Raw genomic sequence first — 21,757 nt, forward strand, 5'->3', positions numbered from 1 at the left:
TTCTGTAATATTTGTAAAACATTAACAAGCAATTAAAACTATGGTTTTTTTGTGTAGGAAATACCATGGACACTTTTAAAAACATCACAAATGGTTAATATTCACACTTTAAAAAATGACAGAAAAATTACATTATGATATTAAGCTAATTCAAACAAATTGAAAAAACTTCATTTGGGTTCCACAACACTCCCATCCTTCCAGGCAAAGTCACACTGACATACATATATTAAAATATATTAAAATATCTTTTTTTTTCCACTCTGCTGCCAAACTTAATGTAAGCGTGTAGAATTTTTTCCTTTCATTTCATCCTCAATCTGGAATTCTTTCCTCTTGCTTTGTGTTGGATCAAAATTAAAACACAGAAAGAGATCGGAGGTCCAACAAATGCCTTTTCTTTTATGTTTTACAAGTAAAAACCCTAAATGTCTATAGATAGATAGCAAATCACGTAACAGAATTTGTGTTATTTTCCTATGGTCAAAGATACTGATTTTATTTAGCATTTATTTGTGAATCCATCAATAAAATTTAAACCGTGTCTTTCAGGAATTAAACAACTCATCTTAAATTGGCCCCAAGTTGTGCCAGGAGAGGTTTAGATTGTATATTGGGGAAAATTTCATCACTGAAAGAGTGGTCAAGCATTGGAACAGGCTTCTCAAAAGTGGCTGAGTTCCAATGCACGGATGAATGTGAAAGATGTGCCAATATGGCACTTGGGGACGTGGTTTAGAGATGGGCTTGGCAGAGTTAAGGTTGTATATAAGGTTGAAAATAGTGGAATTTGGTGCACTTCAGGGTCTTTTCCAACTGAAATTACTTTTTATTCTACACTATGCAATACAGAGCTTTCTCAATGAAGTACTTATACTCTGACCAGTTTTTGCTCTTTTTTCAACTGTCCTGTAGAGAAAGGAAAACAGGAACATATAGATGTTTAAGACTGATATCATTTGCCCCTTAATGACAAAAATTAAACAAACAAAAAAAAATTTTGCCCATCTCTATCCAGGTTCAATACTTTAGGATTTCATGTAAAACCAGGCTTGACTGAAAGAGATAGTAAGATTGCATCAGCAAGTCTATGCCTTTAAAAATAAATTTGCTCAGTTTACCAGTAAAAGATTGTTTTCCTAACTTTGAGCTCTGCAAGCTTGCCCTCCATATATTATTCTACAAAGAAATATAACCCTGAATTGTAGTACTAAATCAAATATTCTAAAATGATTGAAGGTTGAAAAGAAGTTTTTACACATACTGGCAAACACTCATTGCAGTTTTCAAAGAAAATAATGTTTCTGGCCTCTGACCTCTTAGTATTTTTAACAGATGTCTAATCTTGCTAACAAATCATTAGCAAAAGAATTGTTATCAGAATGTTTCTGGCTGGAAAAACATGAAACAACAAAACCAATGTATGCAAGTACAAAATTTGATTCAAGAAGGGAAAGGAAGAGAATTGAAACATAAGATAAAGATGTCAAGATAATTAGGGGAAAGTGTATCTACATATTTCACTCTTACCTTTCTCCTTTTGTTGCAGAGGTGCCTGCTATAATGAAGTAACTGTCACGTACCATACAAAATTTGACAAGTTCATCAGTCCTTAACATTTTTTAAAGGTTTGGTTACTTCAGCAAATTCTGCAGTAAACCACCAGCTTCTGCAACTTATTTAAAGGCTTTCTAACAAATAACTCCACCAATGTAAGCACTTTCCTCCTAGCTTTGTATTAACACATATATTTTTGTTAAACAATTACAGCTGACTGTACTTGTGTGCAAAATGAGATGACAGGCATAAAACATGAAGCACATGTGAGAAAGGACACAGTTGCATGTATCAAAAAAACCAAAAATAACAGATAAATCTCAGGGTTTGCAATATTGCCGCAGTCCTCAGAGCGAATGAGAGCCAGAAGACAAAAGGAAACCAGAGAATGGATTGGGAAAAGGTGGGGGTTGGGGCAAAGGGACATGACTGGAGGAGCATCAGCAATGAGTATCCCTCGTACAAGAATCTGTATGGACTTAAGAGTACCGATACAGGAAGTGAAGATGACAGTGGCCATATGAATGGTTTACCACAAAAGAATGACCTACAACAGAGACACATTGCTGCAGCTCTGCATCTCAAAACTCTTCTGCTCCAAAACACTCAATAAAACTTGTTCTAGGAAAAAGGCAGACCTACTCAGTTAGTTCACCTCAGAAATCTAAGCCACATCTATGAGAAAAATAACAGTATGTCTAACTGATGGAATTTTTTAACTTCTCACATTGTTTCTGGGATACAATATTTCACAGTAAGCCAACACTTTCCCAAGATTATAATGCTTCTCACATTCTGCTCCCTCCCCCCACCCCACACTTTTCTTTTAACAAAATATTGAATGTCCCAGTCAAGAATTCTTCTTCCTTCTTACTCCTAACATCTTCTAGATTTTTTTTAAAGCAAAGGCAGTAAATTAAGGCATGCCTTGGGGAAAGTGGGACCTACAAAGACGGCTATATCAATCTTTCTCTGTTTTACAGATGTATAGAAAAATATTACTTATTTATTAGTGTGAACACAGTCAACCATACAACCACAATTGAGATTTATGCTGGTTTCAAACAGGAGGCAAAAGGGCAGGACAGCTCAGCAGAGATGCCTGACAGGCGAGTCCCAGGCCATGTACAGCTACTTGAGTTTTAAATGAGTCTTTTCACCTAAGATACTTACAGCAAAATAAAATAACTCACACTGATAATATTAAATTGCAAAAGTTGTAATTTTTAACAAATGTAAAAGCCTTCCAAGATGACATATTATCACAGGCTAGGCTCAAGGTGATAAAAGTATCAGTTACAAAGCTGCAAGACACAAACAAACACACAAATCAGAAATCTCCTTTTTAGTCACAACTGACCAAAGTGACTAAATCACTTTGTTCAAAGTGATCCCATCATTAAAAGACATCTCAGAGCTGTGATCCCAGCTGACAAGGAAGACGGGTTCCCAAGGCAGGCGTTAACACTCTCCAAATGAATACTTCCCCATCCCCACTTCAGCCACCTCTACTGAAGGAAGCCTATCTCACTTGCTATCAATTATGATCCACAAAAGAAATCTAAGTGTACTTTCTGGGTTTAGTGTATCAATTAAAAATTGTCATGTCTACATATGTCAGCTGAATTTAGGAATTTCTCAGTATTTTCCCTGAGCAGGCAGTTGCAGGCTGTATCAGATGCTTTCCTTAAGTCTCTGTAAACATGATCCTAGGACTTTCAACTTATGTGACCGCTCTTCAATACCACTTCCCGTGGTGTAGAAAAGGATGCTGTTTCAGTAATGAGCACGCAGATGCAAAACAAGATTAACTTGTGAAATCTGAGGTTTTTGTGTTTACATGATTACACCCTTACATTATTTCCTCTTCTCTGTGACCTTCTAACTCAGTGACATCCACATGTATAATTATCAGACCTGAAACACTCCTTTTCTCTCAATCCTAATTCATCAGTTGTGAATACAGTAGCCTAACCTTACTTGCCACAATCAGGACATATGACTTACAATTGTATTTAACTGTCCTGTGCAACCATTATATTCTCATCTGTTGCAACTAAGGCCTTTTATCTGGGTGACAAGTCTTCAGCATTTATCTCTCACACTCAGCAGTGGTTCAACACCTTTTAGTAATTTCTCACACGTATTTCATTGAAAAGCTTACCTAGTTATTTGCAATTACTGAACCCATAAAAGACTTGGATTTTTTTTTTCAAATATTGTGTAGTTTTTCTTGAGCAACTACATTGCAATGAAAAACCTACATAACTGGGAGAAGAAAAAAAGGTGTATAATTATTTTTAAAATTTATTGAATCTTCAATGAATCATGCATTATATTATGCAACTGTGAATAAAAAAAAAAAACACAAGTGTGAAATACTTAGTCAGAAAATGCTTGGAAGTTATGGAAAAGGGCAGTCTAAGAAAAGAAGTCATATAGTGGCACAGCCAGGCAAGGTGAAAAATTATTTAGTGTTTTGTCAATTGCAATTGATACAAAACTTGATTTCTACTTAAAAAAAATTTAAAACATTTATGCTGAAGGCAATGAGGAAAGCCACCTGATACATTAGACTATGCATTTAGGGTTTAGACAAAACAAGGAAGCAGCAGGCAGGCCAGCCTGTCCTAGAGATGTCTCTGATCCATTGCAGAGTGATTAGAAAGTCTTTCCTATCTGCCTCTGCTTCATTCACCAGGAAGAACAATCAACTTCTAAGAAAACTGCTGACCACAGAAACAATTTCTTCTTGCTTAAGCATATTCATCAAGAAATATTTCAGGAAACCATTTTAGAAAGATAGCTTCTTAAAAGCATTGCTAAAAACTTGCCTAAAGGTTTGAAAATGAAATCCCAGCTGAATGTTTGGTTGCATGGTCAAACTTTGCATTTGAGAAAATAACCTATCTTGGCCACAAAAATGATACATATTAGTAATAAAAATAGTTTTTGGAAACTATTCTGTTGGCTTCCTTTGGGGATTTTTTACACTGCATGAGAAAAACACACAAGGATATAAAAGGAACTTTCTTCTGTATCTTTTCATAACTTATCTAACCCATCTCATCTTATCCTAGCGAATTTACATTTTTCCTGCTTTGTACTATCATAAATATGGCTTTTGTTTAAAAAACAAAACAAAACAAAACAAAAAAAAAACAACAAACTCGCCCACTCCTCCTTTTGCCTCTCTAGAAGTTAAATTGATCATTCTTAGACTTGCCCAGCTGTTCAGGGTTTCTTTACCTTCCAGAAAACAATCAAATATGATCTATGTTATTCTGCAAAAATCTCTTTAAAGATTCCGCTAAGATACACTAGAACTCCACTGACAATCCACAGATTTCTTCAAACTCATCTATGCCAACCCTGGATGTTTCATATCATTTAAAAGTAGCTTTTGGCCTACTGGCAATAAACAAAAATATAAACAGAAAAAAAATGATAAAGAAGCTACTAAGTAGTCTTCAAAAAGCAGCTATGACAGCTTATTCACAGCTTATTCCCAAATATTCAATAAAATTTCTCATATTAGTCTTTCAGTGTCCCCAGTGCTTAAACCACTTTTGTGGTCTAACAGAGGTACAGTGTAAACAGGGTGAAATGAGACTGAAAATATACAAAAATCTACATGAAGTTAACATTTCTGGTTCAGTAATCCTTGAGCCAAAATGGTGCAATCTGCAGTGAGTTATCAAAGATGGTTGTATAATAAATCTATTTGCTTGCTAGAAACAGTAGCTAGCACATGTATTTTCTAAGAGGATGGGTGTATTTCTCTAGGAAATGAAAGCATTTTCACTAAACTTCTTGTAACGTACCGAGCTATTCTTTCTTCTACATTCTTTGATTTCTTTCTGATAGAAACACACTGTAACCATCCTGCCATATTATCTCTCTGCATATTATTTAAAAATAAATATTTTTGGTTTTATTCATTAAGATGGAACAATGAAGATGGAACTCTGTCTCAGTTAAAGAGGTAAGTGATATTTTTCCTCATGCATGTCAGTGATAAACTGAGCATTCTCAAGTAAATTTCGTTTTCTTTTCATGCAATATTCTTATCTCAATTCCATAGTTCCTTCTTTGATGTTGCTTTTTTCTCACAATAGTTTTATATATTTGACTAGCCAAACAAGCAAGCAAGTAAAAACCCCACACATGCAAGCAAAAAACTGGCAAAGCAGAAAAAAAATTCAAAAATTGTTTACAGTGGTTTACACTAACAGAATAGAGTGTTTCAAGTTAGCTTTCAGAGCAGCAATCAAGTACCTAAGCCCTAAAGAGAGCGAAAAAGCTCGTAATACCCTTCAGAGAAAAAGTTGCTTGCTATTCTACAGTGCAATTTCAGATTTAATTTCAAACATGGGTCGCTTTTAAAATTAGCTTTCTTTTTTAAAAGTCATTAAAACAAATTACTATTTTAAGTATGAAAGAATTTTTTTTGTTTGCAATTAACATCTTTGAATCAATTAATCCTTTCTGTCTCATGTAATATAAATGAGGTGATTATAAAAGGCATGGAAATATAAAAATGTCCAAATTGATATCCAAGAGTCCTTCAAAAAGGCTGCAGTATTTCCATAAAAATTTGTCCATGAAGATTGAGAATTGTTACAGAATTTTTCATTCAGCAAGTAGCCTTCTCCTCTACCATTAGTGTTTGCTATTTGCTTCAAACCTCTCTTTCCTCTTCTTTTTCTATTACATCTTTCATGATGTAATACCTCTTTCCACTGCAATTCTCTTTGACCACTAGCATCCCTAGAATTCTCTTCCATCCAACAGAAAGATGCCTTTCATTCTCTTGTTCTAGCCTCCTAGTTTCACTACAGCCAAATACTTCACACTTATGACCAGCACCTTCATATGTCTTCTCCACCAGCAATGGCATCCTCACAGCATAGACAGATATAAATTTCAGAAGCAGCAATTCATGTATCTCAAAATGTTACTTGCATTACCCAGTTTTCCCCAAACAGATCCATGTTCCTCTCTCTCTTGCCTTTTCAACCAGTACTGCCTTCTCCACCTTCACTCCTTGTCAATCCCACTCCATTCCATGTGAGAATTCTACTTAAATTCCCTTCCAAGTCTCAGGATTATTCCTGACAAATCCAACAAGGGATGCTACCCCACTCTTATTGTCATCAGCATTGGGCAAAAGCGTCTGTTTTCTGTTCCGCTTCTTCACTGTTTTATGAAATCCAGTATCTCCTGCACACCATCTATGTGTTGATTCCCTTCTTCACTATTTCCTCTGGTACATAATTACCTTTCTGTTTCTCTGGCAGTTGTGAACCCTGCTACTCAATCCCCTTGGTCACTGAACTTCTCACTCTACAGTGTAGTTTTACACACCTTACTCACAACCATGACTCCCAATATTTTCATGCCATTAAACTGCCTTCCAAAAAAAAATGTCCATCATTGTCTCTCTGCTGAACATCTCAGTTCACCTTGATATCACTCAGTGAATGTTTAGTTGCCAATAAGAATTCAACATGATGAAAGCTGCTCCTGATTTTCTTAAGGGGATACTATATCTTAATTTCCCTGGAAGATCTTACGTCATTTAACCATTCATCATAAGAAAAATGTTGTTATATGCATCCCAATCTGTCATATCCTTTGTCACATACTGTAAAACACACTGTAATAAATCTAACCAATTACCCACTGCCAATATAATTAATATAATTATTTAATGTGTTTTCCCATTTTTGTTAAAAAGGGGGGGGTGGGGGGTGGGAGACACAGAGTAATCCAGTTTGCATGTTGCTTTGTTTTTGTTTGCTGGTGTAAACCTCTTACCAACTTGACATTAAAGGATTCATTTTCTGACACAGCCACCTTTGGTTAGGAAGGAAGTCAAAACTAAAGTTTGTTTTACACATGCAGACAGACAGCACCACATATTACTGCAGCCCTACCCTGCCCTCCCACCTTGATACAACAACCAAGAAACCACACTGACCTGTCTGGAATAGAGAAAATATTCCTACACTTCTGCCAACACCAACCCATAACTTATACACATCAAATATTGAAATCCAGCAGCCATTTTCACATTTGTGATAAGTAACAAGTCAATGGCTTGCAATGCAATGCTTTCTGCTGACTGCAACAGGTGTCCATCCCTGTTTCTGAAAAATCACTCTGGCTCTTCAAGACAGTCTTGAACATATGCCAGTCCTCCTGTCACAAGGGCAGGGATGCACTACCTGTCTTTCTTCTACTCTTGTGAGCCCTGGTGAAACAGCATCTGTAAAGGCCCACACAGTGTGCTCCGATGGCCTCAGCAAGATGAAGTTTGTTTGCAGGTCTCGGACTCTCCAGGTGAGACCACAGAACTGCATAATGATGAGGACAAAGAGCAGGCTAGTGAGCCAGGATGCAGAAAAATGCACCAAAAATAAAGTAAGATTTTTAGTGTTGGTTATGGGTGACTCCTTTGAGCACAAAATAGTCACAAGCTAAATCTCAAAGTGATACTTATACACAAAGTGAAATAGTAACCATAAAGGAATTTCTTTAAAATTCCACATACTGCTTAATCTAAATGAAAATTATGTACATTGAAATATCTAAAATTAAGTTATTTAAATTACTGCTTAAAATGGCTATATACATTCAGAAAGTCTATTGAACTAGAATGTCATTATAAGTCTCCAGACATACTTAGACACATTGTATATGTATTTGCACATAATGTGTGAAACACATAGGTAGTCATATCCAACTCCAAGTCTAATTCTCTATCTCATGAAAAATTTAGAACTCAGTTTAAGGAAAGCAGCTGTTTCACGGATGTATCTGATTTCAGTCTGTATAGTATCACTGCAGTCATACATTAAATAAAACACAGCTGGACAATGCTCCACCTATGTCACCACCCTCTCTGCTAATTGTTTAGCACTAACATCTGTTGAAAACAAACTTTAGGAATAGTAAGATCATGAAAAAAACCCCTTTATTTTAAAATATTTTGCACTGGGAGAAGTTTTGCTTACTTATGAAGGAAGCCTCACATATATTCAATCAGGTTTCAATTATGAGATATATACCTAGAGCTGCATGAAACCTGTTCACTGAAGCTGTCTTACAAAAAGTATGGTATTATTACAAATACTTATGATTGGTTTAGTTCTCTACCTGCTGCCAAGATATGTTTTAGCTGTGCAGTTTATCTTCTCATTGATAATCATGAACACAAAAATAACTTGCTTGACTTACAATCTTATTACGAATTTTCTAGAAATGCCATTCACATATTTTACGTTAAAGTTAACAAGACTTACATTCTTTAGGAACTGAGGACAGACTCTAGTGTATTATGGCTAATTATTTAAACTGTATCCCCACAGAACTGCACCTTTTAATGGATTTAACTATGAATCAATTGTTCTTTCTGTAGAGAAAAGGTTGTTCTCCTTCAAACTTCCTGAGTTAAATGATGTAACTTAATATTACATACAAAAGCTATGCCTCAACTTATAACTTATCTCCTGCAAACCTGTATGTTCCTTACCTCAGAAGCGATTTCCTACCTTTTTTGGTTTTAAATCATTAGCTCAAGCTGTAACAGCTTCCCTTTTGTTAAGTATTTTAAAATGTGGGAGTCTTTGACTTCTCTAATAAAATAAATTTTATGACCAAGAGCTGTACAAAAACGCATTTTTCATTGCTTTTAGGAAATTCACAGCATAATCCTGCTGTTCATCTCCTCACAAGCTTCAAGAAATAGTGACCTACTATGAAGCACAGTGAGATATGTTTGGAGGCAAAACTAGCTTCCTAATATACACATCAAGCACAACAGTCTTTTCATTATTTACAAATCCTATCAGACTCTAGACCACTGAAATGTTCAGCTTGCTTGAGCAATGCATATACTACAGCATCTAAAAGCTACTTTTCTGATAAGCCAAACCAATCTGGATTTCATTTATTTTTAGAACAGAATGTAGTATTTGTATTTTCTACCTTTTGCCTCTGCAAATAAAGAAAAATTTTCACTAAAGTAACAAAGCAAGCTCAGGAATGCTTTATTATTTTTCTCCATTATTTTTTATTATTTAATCTTTATATTTCTGTAACATTATTCATGTTATAGTAATATTAATAGCACTACAATATTAATTAAGCCAATCATGTTGCTGTAATGTCCACTCTTCTCAAATTGTAATTTTGAAATTATTTCTCTAAGTTCTACTTTTAGTTTTCGAAATAATAAACCAAAGAGAGATATACAATCCTTGTGGGATAAGCCTTTTTCCTAAACCATACATGAATCTAAAGTGAAATCCTTTAACCTATTTTCAGTGGGGTATGACAGACTTCAAGATTTAGAATTGCCTTTCATCACTATATTAGATAGTGCAAACATTTAGATAGTTCTTAACTATAAACTGTTTATTACATAAGAGAGAAATGCACTTAGAAATACAGCAGGGCACATTTTATCTCAGCATATGATTGTCAGATTCTTTACTGTGGCTGGCTTCAGGGTACAGATAGTGATGTACTGGCTAACCCAGACGTATACAAAAAGGAGTAATATATGAATCTGTTAATATTTGCTGCTGGCAAGCTTGTGTGTGATTTCCAGTTTCTGGAACAGAGGTCTGGCACATATACATATGGAATGAAAGGGTGGAATATTATGGATATGGAAAACTTACCTTAAGTTTGAAAGGGGAATATAGTATATTTGGATATCCTTCATCTTGTATTTACACAAGAAATTTCCAGATGTAGCCAGACTACCCTCTTCAAAGTATGAAGCATGTTACATACTTGGGGGAAATTGGAAGATTTCCCTGCTGTTTAGCTGTAGTGGTGATATTCAGCAAATTTAAGAACAGTCATTGTAAACTGTTTCAATTAAATATTGACATTTCACTGGAATATTTTTAATGCTGTGGAGATATCAATATAAACATTGAATTTTACACATTAAAAAAATCATCCAAATAGACAAGTGAATATTCCATGGTGAAAAAAGATGAATAAAACCTAGCTGGTGTGAAAAAACCGTAACTCTCTAATGCTGTGATGGACAAGATGCCAAAGACACACAATGAACAGGTAGAAACTAACTAAAAAGGCATATGTATAGAACAGCTTTCCAGTGGACAGATACAAGACATTTCAGGAATCAATTACTGAAAGCCATGTCTTTTGCATGTCAACATATGCAAAATGAATCCTGTAAATGTACAAAATATTCAACAACCTCATCTTCCTAACACATAGGTATAAATCCCCTCAAAGGACCTTCCAATTAATGGGAAAGTGTTTACAGCAAGTTTCTGATCTTACTAATAGTTCTGATTACTCTGTCTTGGCTCAGCATCAGCATCAGCTGTAAAATCTGTCATGAACATCAAAATAAAGTTTGCAAAAAAAATTCCAAATAAGATCTGGACTTAGATTCCCATTAAAAAAAAAAAAAAAAAAAAAAAAAAAAAAAAAAAAAAAAAACAAAACACCCAGGAAGTTTTTCACATAATAATTTTTCATTATCTAAATCTGTGTACTTACTTGTACAGTATTTTTTCAAAATGGCTTCAGTACTTGCGAAACCCTTCATCTCTAAAAACTCTACCTTAAAACTTCCAACAGCACATCACAAAACTAAGCTTACAGAAACTCTTTCAAAGCGAACTATCACTAAATATAGAAATGTATTTATCTTACATCCATAAATCATGCAATTATTTGGAAAATACTTTTAACATGACTATTTGTAATTAAAATGTACAGAGCTTAGATCTGTTTAATTTCAGGGCATACTGTGACATTCCGCTTTTCTTCCCCCTTGTATTTTGAGGATAGGATGGCTTAATGCATGTTAAAAACAAGTTATTGGGACTACCACTTGATCACACCACATCCATGAATATTTATGTGGGCAGTACATTATTACAGTGTTGAATTTCAATATTATTGAGAATTTTAAGTTCTGCAGGTCCACTTTGAGTTTCAGCCAAGTAATTTAAACTCATCAAAATACATAAACTATTCTAGCAATTTAAAATCAGAGTAAGGTTTTAAAACCAGGAGAAAAGAAAGTACTAGCAAAGAAGGAATTCAGCTGTCCTGTATCAAATGCTCACTTTCGAGCTGAAGAACAGAGTTAAATCTATGGCTAAGTCTTTTACAAAACAATAAAGTAAAAAACTATAGGTTAATCACTCACTATAAAAGTATTTCCATAAGCATTGAATCAATTTGCTTAATGAGAATTAGGCTAAAAATCACAAAACATTGTATCTTTCATGTTCAGATTTTCACTATATAAAAAACCTATTACAGATGTAAAAGACAAACCTACTACAGAGGTATTTGTCCAAACTAATTCTTTACTACTTATAGTGCAGCCAGTAGACAGGTAAAAGTTTATAAAAACTACTCCAAGTTTATAACCACATTTAACATAGCTATGTAAAAAACAGACAAGATTTTAAGTGTACAAGCTGTTTTCTCAAAGGTATTTAAAGAAATTACCACTTCTCATACAAACAACATCCTTATTAATATCTTTGTATCACAGCTGCAATGATATACCATAAAATAGGTGATATGTGAAACTGTGAGACATGATTCAGCCTGTCATACACAGAGAAGTTGTTTATGCAGTCCTGCGCTGAGCACGCCCAGGAAAAGCGGGAGAAAAAAATTTACATAACAGGTAGCCTCATCAGGTGGTTTGAAAGATTAAGAAAGGCTAACTAAGAAGTCTAGCTTTTTCACCCAAAAAAAGCCTATTTGTAACTAATGAAAAGCATCTCATTCCAATCCTGCTTATTGTGGAAAATGAGGGGAGATTTTCTGTTCATTGAAGAGATTTTAATTTTAACTCACAGTATGCTTCAAAAATGACTTCATTCTTTCCCTATCTCTATGAATGAGATACTCACATTCCTGGACAGGAATATCAGGCACACAAAGGTTTACTGATGGCAAGACACTCTGCATTCTTTACACTAAAGACTGACTCCATTGATCAGTTTGTTCAGAAATATGTACTACTACAGGATTGCAAAAAGCTCTGAACAGACAAGTGCAGGCAAGATGAGGAATTTGAACTTACCGAACTGCAGGTAAAACCTAGTGGTTTTACTGCACTGCCCTGTGAACCAGTAATTTTTGAGGCCCTGTCTTATTTTGACCACTAATGCTCTTCAACTCTCCATATTTGCCAGACACTTTTCTCCACATCTCAGAACATTTGAATTGAGAGTGTTCAAATATGTTGTGTTGTAATTGACTATTTCGCACTGTTGTTTCCACTATTCATTCAAAGTTTGAAGGAAGTTATTTTTTACGTCCTTTGAAGCTGTTATTTTAAGCCAAGTTGACAGTGTTCATAATATTTCAAATAGGCTGACAGATTGCTCTGCTAATGTGCACTGTAAATGCACATGTACACGAACCTTGAAGAAAAAACATGCACCGACAAAATAACATACGTGAGAAAATAACACAGATTTATGACAAAACAAAAAAATCCTCTGAGGCAGGTGATTATAATGGATCATGATCCTGCTGAGGAAGTTTGGAAAAAGGCAAGGCAGAGCCGGAATGCATTTGGCTAACTTCAGCATTAGCAAGTTACCAATGTCAGGTTGGAGGAAGAAAAAAAATCTTCCTCTAAAAGTGTTTTTACTCTCACTGCATACAGCTGGGAGATTTGGAATCATACCAAAATAAGAGTGAGTGGAAGTAAAAAAGCTGAATGAAACATTCATGGTGTTCATTACTAGTCAGAAGTAAATTGATCACACACCAAAATCTTTCCCTAGGCACAGCAACACAATTAGAAAAAAAAAAAGAAAAACAAAAAGCAGATACTGAGATGGTTCAAAAGTGACTTCAGCAGAGTGGATAAAATATGACATAGAGATCTTGTCTTCCTCTAAATTTAAAATCAAAAATTATTTAAATACTCCATTCTAGATCAAGTACTGGACCGTGGAACAGTGTAGAACAGAGGTGATGTGTCTGTGGCGTGAAGCAGAGAATTAAAAAACCCTATACCAGCAGTCAGAATGTATGACTACAGTGGCAAAGGAGATTTGTGGGGTAGCTTCTGTCTTGCAAAGTGGTACAGTGATGGCTTCCCACCAACACTGCCCAATTATGCCTGTTTCTAATAAGTGCCCCTTTTGCTCTTGGAAAGGGCATCACCAGACCCTCTTCCCTATTGGGATATTCGTTTCTACCCTTGGAACTGCTGCTTCATACTTTAAGAGGACAAGAGGCAATGGGCAGGAACTGATGCACAGGAAGTTCCACCTGAACATGAGGAGGAGCTTTTTTACTGTGTAGTGCCTGGGCACTGGAACAGGTTGCCCAGAGAGGCTGTGGAGTCTCCCCCACTGGAGATATCCAAGAATGATCTGGACACAACCCTGTGCCATGTGCTCTGGGATGGTCCTGCTTGGGCAGAGGGGTTAGACCACATGACCCATAGTGGTATTTCCAACCTGACCTATCCTGTGATTCTGTGCTGTGCTGATGAGCCTTTTTCTGCAGAAAAGCAGGGACTTTACATTTTCACTGAAGCAAACAGAAACCTCCCCCTCTAGGGAGGTCTGTATTTGACCGTAGCTTAGACTCAACTCAAAAGTAAATGCATCTAAAAATCTTCACAGATGACCAGGACATCAGGCACTATGGGTGTGTACCTAGTGTGAGCCATAATATGTGGATGGACAATCCTCATGGATTTCATTTGTGCTGTTACTGCCATATGCAGGAGCAGTGGTTTAGGCACTCAAGATCAGGGTTAAAATATCGTTTATATTCTTGCACAAAGGCAAAATCAAATTTAGACAGTCACAACAGGCCTTTATTGGGTCATCCCTTCATGACAGTATGGTCAAATAAGCAACAGTCAATTTTACACACATTCCTGAATCTCTCCTTCCAGCTGCATATGGACCAAACACACAGCATAAATAAGGATGCCAGATTTATTGTGAACTGATCAAGAATAAGAAAATATGGCAATTATTTTCTGCTTTCAAACACTAGTGAATTTTGCTACTGACTCAATAGAGCCTTGTCAAGAGAAACAAATGCTCTCTTAGTTTTGACTTGAAAGCCAGTTGTACTGTAACACACCAAAAACTATATATATATATATGGCTCTACACTTGTTTTAACAGAACCAAATGACATTTGCTGGATAGGAATTACAACTTTCTGTTCAAAAATCAGAAGTTAATATTTCTAATATATAGTTCTTTAAGAAGTTTAACCCTTGCAGCTCAATCCTCCACAGCTTTACCCATTTTCCTGTGTCACACGCAATTTGTACCCCAAGAACACCATCAATTTGTAATAATTTAGCATTTTATTGTTTGCCTTTGCAAGCATCTCTGTATGCTCTCGGGACAGTTAAGTGCTTTCACCATTCCACTGCAGGAGACAGTCTCATCCTCTTCTTTCTAACTTATTGTTAGACCATGCTGAACACATGATCCTTTTGAAAATTTTTTCTTATCCTTTCCCCATCCCCAAATATAAGATGAAGGCTTTTTCTAATTGTTTAAGCAAGATGCTTTTTGAAACACTTGATTCTAACTATACGCAGGAATCTCCAGAAGACACCAGCAATCTTAGGTGAGAATACCAGTAAAAATCCAATTTACCTGCTCCTTTACCCAAAAATCTTGCACACTTCTTAATGAAACCAACAAAGACAAAAATTCTTTAGACATTAAAAATACAAAGCCAGAAACACCACAAACTTAACTTCCACTAGAAAATCACTTTAGTCTTGCCTTGTTATACAGGGGTCACCCATTGGAAATTGCACAAGATGCACAGGATACATCTTTAAATTACTCATAATCACCTTAAACTGCACTCAATCAGCATTGCAATATGTCATCTTACAGACACAGGAAAGTTCAAAAGGAAAAGCACATGAAAAAGCAGACTACCAAGAGTACTATTGTTAAAACTACACCAGAAAGCTTAATATTTCAATACTGTATATGTTAAAATAAACAACATACACAGGTGATGAAAGCCAGTCTCTGAAAAATTTATTATTCTGTTAGAACAAGTTTACACTTAGGATGAATTCTCAAGCTTCATGCCATTAGGAAGTTTTACTAGGTTTATAGTGGAAATAAAAACAGAAATAAAAATAGATTACAATCCCGAAATACAGGCTGTACTTTAAGTATGATCCACAGGCTTTCTTTTCCTTTTAAATCTATACATTTCCTCCAGCCTCCAGCAATCAAATCTTTTTAAATCTTTGTAAAAAGCTGCCCAGATTGTCTGTTTTCCTTTTTAAAATCAAATATTTTGAAATATGAAGTTTAACAGACCAATGTAACCTGTACTAGTTCAGTTTTACTTTCACAAAGCCATCCTACTGGAGTCGAACAGCTTTCAGAGATTTATGACACCAGTTTCACAATCCTGCTCTTCTTGCCTCATTTACTCTGTATTCTCATTTTGGCTTTAAAAAAAAATTGACCCTATTTCCATTTTCTCCTGCAATGCATGCCATTGCTACTTATCCCCTGAATCTTCTTCACATAAGACAGGCATAAAGAGAGGATATGGATGATTTACTAGGATGATTATTTTTCAAAACAGTAAAGCTTAGCCTGTGAATTTGCACTTGACATTGCATAATTAAACTCTCGGAACTGGATTGGTTTGTAAGCTATACTACACAAAGCAACAGTGAGCACTGAATGCTCTAAGCTTCAAATTATAAAGTATTAGCAAGAATTATACTTATCAGTTCAATTCATAATTACTGGAAATTGTTTAGTTCAATATGAAATATTGAACTAAACAGAAATATTTCCTAATTATGATAAGTTTGAAATAGTTTGCATTCTAACTCCTTCTGACCACAGTGCATTTAAATAAATGGTTCCACTTTGCCTCAGTGTTAATTTTTAAACATTAGACAATATAACAACATTTGCCATTTTATGTGCAGCACTGGCCATATCCTCACCCACTTGGATGCTATTTTTCTCCACCTATTATATGGATTAAGGACTGATTTCAGTATCAAGTTTTAAAAGTTACTCCTCAATATATTCAATAAATCAAATAAATTATATAACAACAAAAAATTACACGTTTTCTTACAAGCATTCCATCTTAAAAGAATAATAATCTAGATACAGATATGTGGTCTTTTTTTTTTTTTTTTTTTTTTAACACAGATTGTCAAGAATTTTCCCAAACTTTGAATTTAGTAGCACCACACAATGATCAGTTGTGGAAAGGCAGAAGAAATATTAAATCACGTCTATGAGTTATTTAGTTTTCAGGACAGAGAGGAAAGGAGGGGAAATAAATGAAAATATGAAAGTGCCAAAATTGATTTTATCTGCTTCAACATTCACACTCAAAATAATAGAAGCATATATTGTTATCAAATACTGGACTTACATTCATATTTCTGTCCCAGATCTGGATAGAGCCATCTTGACAGCCAGCTGCAATAAGTTTCCCATCTCTGCTGTACGTGCAAGTTGTAGGAATCACTCGTTTACCTTGAGCTGATCGCGGCTTAAATACGCTTTTGTGCTTTTTTTCATTGTTAACATCCCAAGTCCTCACAGTTCTGAAAAAAACAGTTTAAATAAACAGTTGTTTTAGTTAATGTTAATATATATAAAATAATTCTTCTTGCGATAAAACCAAACACCTTTTCCAGGACAGATGTCATATAATATTGTTCAAATTAAGCTGTAATGGCAAAATAGCATTTAAGCTATGAGGACAACTTTTGAAATAAGAAACATCATGTTCACTAAAATGCACCTAAAATTAAAAAATATTTTAAAACAAACAAAAAACCCCCAAACCAAAACACTTTTTCCCAAAACTCTCATGTAAATACATCAGTGATTTAGAATTTGGAAGATAACAAAAAGTTAATACACAGGTACTACATCATCTCCACTGCCACTGGAAGTAAGGAAGAGGAAAGTATTCAGTCTTCTACAAAGAATTAATACTTCAGGAAATAGGCATGAATGCTTATACAAATTCATAACTTAAACAGATTTCTTAACTATTCAGACATAACAACAACTGAATATTCTGCTTTTAACTGGCTGGTTATTCTTCCCACTTTACTTCTAAAAGGCATGTTAAATATTAATTGTAATATTATTGTAGTTCTCTTCCACTAATCCTCAAGGTGTTAAGAGTTCTGATATAAAAATGTTCTTCAAATATTTTAGGAAGACTAATTTATTGTTTTTTCAGGTTGAGTTTTTCCCACATTATTAGCAAAACAAATACATCCTTTCTCTTTTTAATGGAAAAAGAGTATCTGCCTGGATCTTCACTGTTCCTTAGATACAGAAAAACATCCAAATAAGAGAGAACTAAAACACTAGATACAGGTGGACCCTTTAAACTGTCTTAGACACAAATGTTTTCTGTCCATTTAATATGTTGAGGTCTTTCCATATAAAAATTCAGAACTCTTCTGGCATCTAAAGCAGAGAAGAGTTTCAGAATTTGGCAAAGGAAGGAAGATCATTCATTTAGAAAGAAAAAGTCTCAAGGTTCTCAAGACAACCTCATCTGTTTAGACTGTACAAACATTGCCTATGATCCAACAGCACATAATTCACTGGTCTCTAGCAAAGCAAATACAACTTTAACAGAGGCTGCCATTTCTCCAGAATGAGACAAGATACACAGCATAACATTAGGAACTTCCATCAGAGATACACGACCAGACAGGCCACAGAGCTGACATACAAATAATTCTAGAATAAAACAGACAAGAAAATGAGCTGGAAATACCTCAGAGAGGTTACAATCAACTGCACATATAATGACAGTAATGAGAAATCAGTAACTGTAAGTTGAAATGAATAAGCAGAATTAATCTTCGGTTTTCCATAATAAAGTCAAGGTTAGTTTCATTTTTGAGTCTTCAAATCTCTTATGTGTAAGGCATCACTTCCACTGCTGTATTTGGAGCTCTAGCACAAGATATTCAAGTTTCTGACAATTAATTTGGGTTTTTTTGTTTTGGCAGATTTGATGGTCTTAACTATTATTTTTATTTTAAATGACACACTTTATTGCAATTATGATTAGGTTTATTAGAAGATCTTCAGATGTTGCTTTCATCCTCAATCATTATATAATTCTGACATTCCCTTTTTCATCTCCTTGTATGGTCAATAACCACCTCAATCTCTTGCCTTTCATTCACATTTTCTCCCACTGTGATACTTGCTCAAAACTTGAGTCTTTTTCCATTCCCCTTTCTTCATAATACTCAATCCCTCCAAAATCTCACTTGAATATTCTGCACCTTCAGCTTCTCTTCTTCCTTCAGTGATGACCACCTCCTACTGAACAGCTCTGTCCTCTCTTACAGTGCAAGTTCCCAAGGACTGCCTTGGCACACCCCTTCTAAGGTGTTGCACCTGGTAACACAGTTATGTGCAGGAACTTCAGAGCCCTTTCATTCCAAATGCCTCACAGCATCTCAGATGTAATTCCAGAAACAATCTCTTGAGAATCCTTTACCATCCTAATTCTCTATTTCTGTTGGCATGGAATGACTTTTTTAAACCCTGCAGTTTCCTCATTTTAGGGCTCGATGTCCTGTCAAAAATTTGCTACGCTAAGAGCACATTCAAACCTTTTTATGATTTTACCTTTCCACTGTAAAAGAAGTAGAAGCACTTCTATACTCTTTTTCCTTATAAAACACATTAAAAGAAGTATGAACCCTAAATTAGCTGTATAAGCAGGTCAGTTGAAAAATCCTAGTTCTCTGAACTGCTGCTTCCACTGCAGACAGTTGGCCATACACGAGTCACATGCCCTGTCAAAAATGCCCACATAGCCTACAACATATATTTAATATTCCCTTAATGTTTTCTTAATGTCCCCACACTGAGCACGCGTTTGCTGTTGCCTTGCTGCTACTGGATCTAATGAAAAAAAAATTATACTAAAGTAAGTATCTTGTAAGAAACCACCTATACATGATTTGTAACCACAGTTACAAATTTGTCAGTCATTCTGAGAGAGTCTTGATTCTTGAGCTAAGACTGAGTTCTTTAATATCTTATTTCACATAGGATCATTTAAGTATTTTTATTCTTTATAGAAATATTTCCTATTTTTAAATTATATTGCAAACACATCTCATAATACTATGTGCAAAATTTCAGCTTAGCATGGTTTCTAACTGAATCATCACCAACTAAAACACTAGGAGTAATTTGTAAACTACATTGTGTTTTGTATTTTCCTTCAGACCAGTGAGAGACTAGAAACAGGGATCACTGAAGGACCTTGGAGACATACCTTCACTAGAAAGAAAGGAGGTTTAGGCTGGACATTGGGAAGAATTTCTTCACAGGAAGGGTGATTAGACACTGGAATGGGCTGCTCAGGGAGGTGGTAGAGTCACATCCTTGGAAGTGTTTAAGAAAGACTGCACATGACACTAAATGTTAAAGGGAAGACAGCACATGGCATGGAGTGCCATGGTCTGGTTGATCATAGTGGGTCACAGGCTGGAATGAATACCAGAGGCCTTTTCCAACCTAATTGATTCTATGGCTATATATGCCCAGCTGTGGGCACTCACAGCCCAGAGAGCCCAACGTTTCCTAGGCTGCATCCAGAGCCCTGTGGGCAGCAGGGGAGGGAGGGGATTCTGCCCCTCTGCTCTGCTGAGACCCACCTGAAGTACTGCATGCAGCATAAAAACGTCATGGACCTGTTGAAGCAAGTCCAGAGGAGGTAACAAAGAGGATTAGGAGGCTGGAGCACAACTCCTATGAGGACAGGATGAGAGCTGGGTTTGCTCAGACAGGAATAAAAGAAGGGTCTCAGGAGACTAAAGCAACTGCAAGTACTAAAAAGGGGCTGGTAAAACAGGTGGAAAGTGATTTTTACACAAGCAGATTTGATAGCACAAGGGGGAAACAGTTTAAACTAAAGGAGGAGAGATTTAGGATCAATATTAGGAACAAATCCTTTACTGTGACAATGTGAGGCTCTGGCACAGCTTGCTCAGAGAAGTTGTGGATATCACATTTCTAGAAGTCATCAAGACCTGGCTGGACAAGGATCTGAGCAATCTGGTCTACTGGGTGGTATCCCTAACCTTGGCTGGAAGGGGGAGCGGGGGGAGGAATTTGGAATTAGATGACCTCCGAAGTTTCATCCAACCCAGCCCTTTCTGTGGCACTGTGACTAACATCTAACTCCCGCCATTCTAGCCAGAAGGAAAGGAGATAAAAAGTAAAAGAAGCATAGAAATCCAAATAATTTACCTTCAGGTAATATTGTATTTAAATTGGCAATTACAGCAAAAATATGTGGACTGCTTCCATACATTCTCTCCCCTTCTGACCCTCAATCAGCATACCACGCAACAGTCACCTTAGGGTACATGATGTAATTATGACTCTGGGGTTTTTTTCTGGAAAGTTTTGTACCATTTAATGATTTCCTCTTCCTCAGACATAATGAAAAAATAAATAAATGAGATTGCATTACAGAAGTTCTATTTTCACTTCCTAAGTTCTCTGAGCTCAGTCTGTTGTTTTTGTTGAAATGAGCAAAAAACTTTTACCCCTGCATTTATCAGATAATTTCCAGGGCACTCATTTTGTTCAAAAAACCGTTCTTCCTAAGAGTATGTCCTCAGAAGTAAAAAAGTGGGAGATTACAATAACACTGTTTTGTGCTCTACGTTGCACCAAATAGCAGAAGTAAAACATTAATATTTATATGTTGATAGGCAGAACCTAGATATTTTTGAACTCCAGCGAAAACAAAAGAAAAGCATTTCCTGAATGAGTCTTTTTTTCCACCTGAAAAACTGTTTAATGAAAGTTTGTTCTTTAGTAAAAACTAGACAGAGGAATTTTTTAAAAACTATACTTCAAACATACACTGTTTTTTGCTCATTACATCAAGTTTTAATATATTCATTCCATCAACATTTATGATTTTTTTTCATAAATTCCTTTTCAATTCAAATATCCATGAAGAAGGCTTCACACACACATGTTTAAATTTAACTTCTTAAATTATGGATTCCACATCTGCAAAACAGATTTTGTAAAAGTGATTTTGTAAAGTTCTTTTATTTGCCAAGAGCAATTCAAAGCAACGCAGAATAGGAGGGGAATGTACTTTT

General features: G+C 35.5%; 1 protein-coding gene across 1 annotated transcript in view; it reads right to left on the reverse strand.

Moving 5' to 3' along the window:
• WDR70 (WD repeat domain 70) overlaps window positions 1–21,757 on the reverse strand; it is a 131,731-nt gene that overhangs the window by 44,561 nt on the left and 65,413 nt on the right. Inside the window, exon 10 of the mRNA XM_050986878.1 lies at window positions 17,008–17,182. Coding sequence (XP_050842835.1) covers window positions 17,008–17,182 — 175 coding nt within the window. The remainder of the gene's footprint in view (window positions 1–17,007; window positions 17,183–21,757) is intronic.

Source organism: Serinus canaria, chromosome Z, assembly GCF_022539315.1.
Source record: "Serinus canaria isolate serCan28SL12 chromosome Z, serCan2020, whole genome shotgun sequence".
NCBI classification, from domain to species: domain Eukaryota; kingdom Metazoa; phylum Chordata; class Aves; order Passeriformes; family Fringillidae; genus Serinus; species Serinus canaria.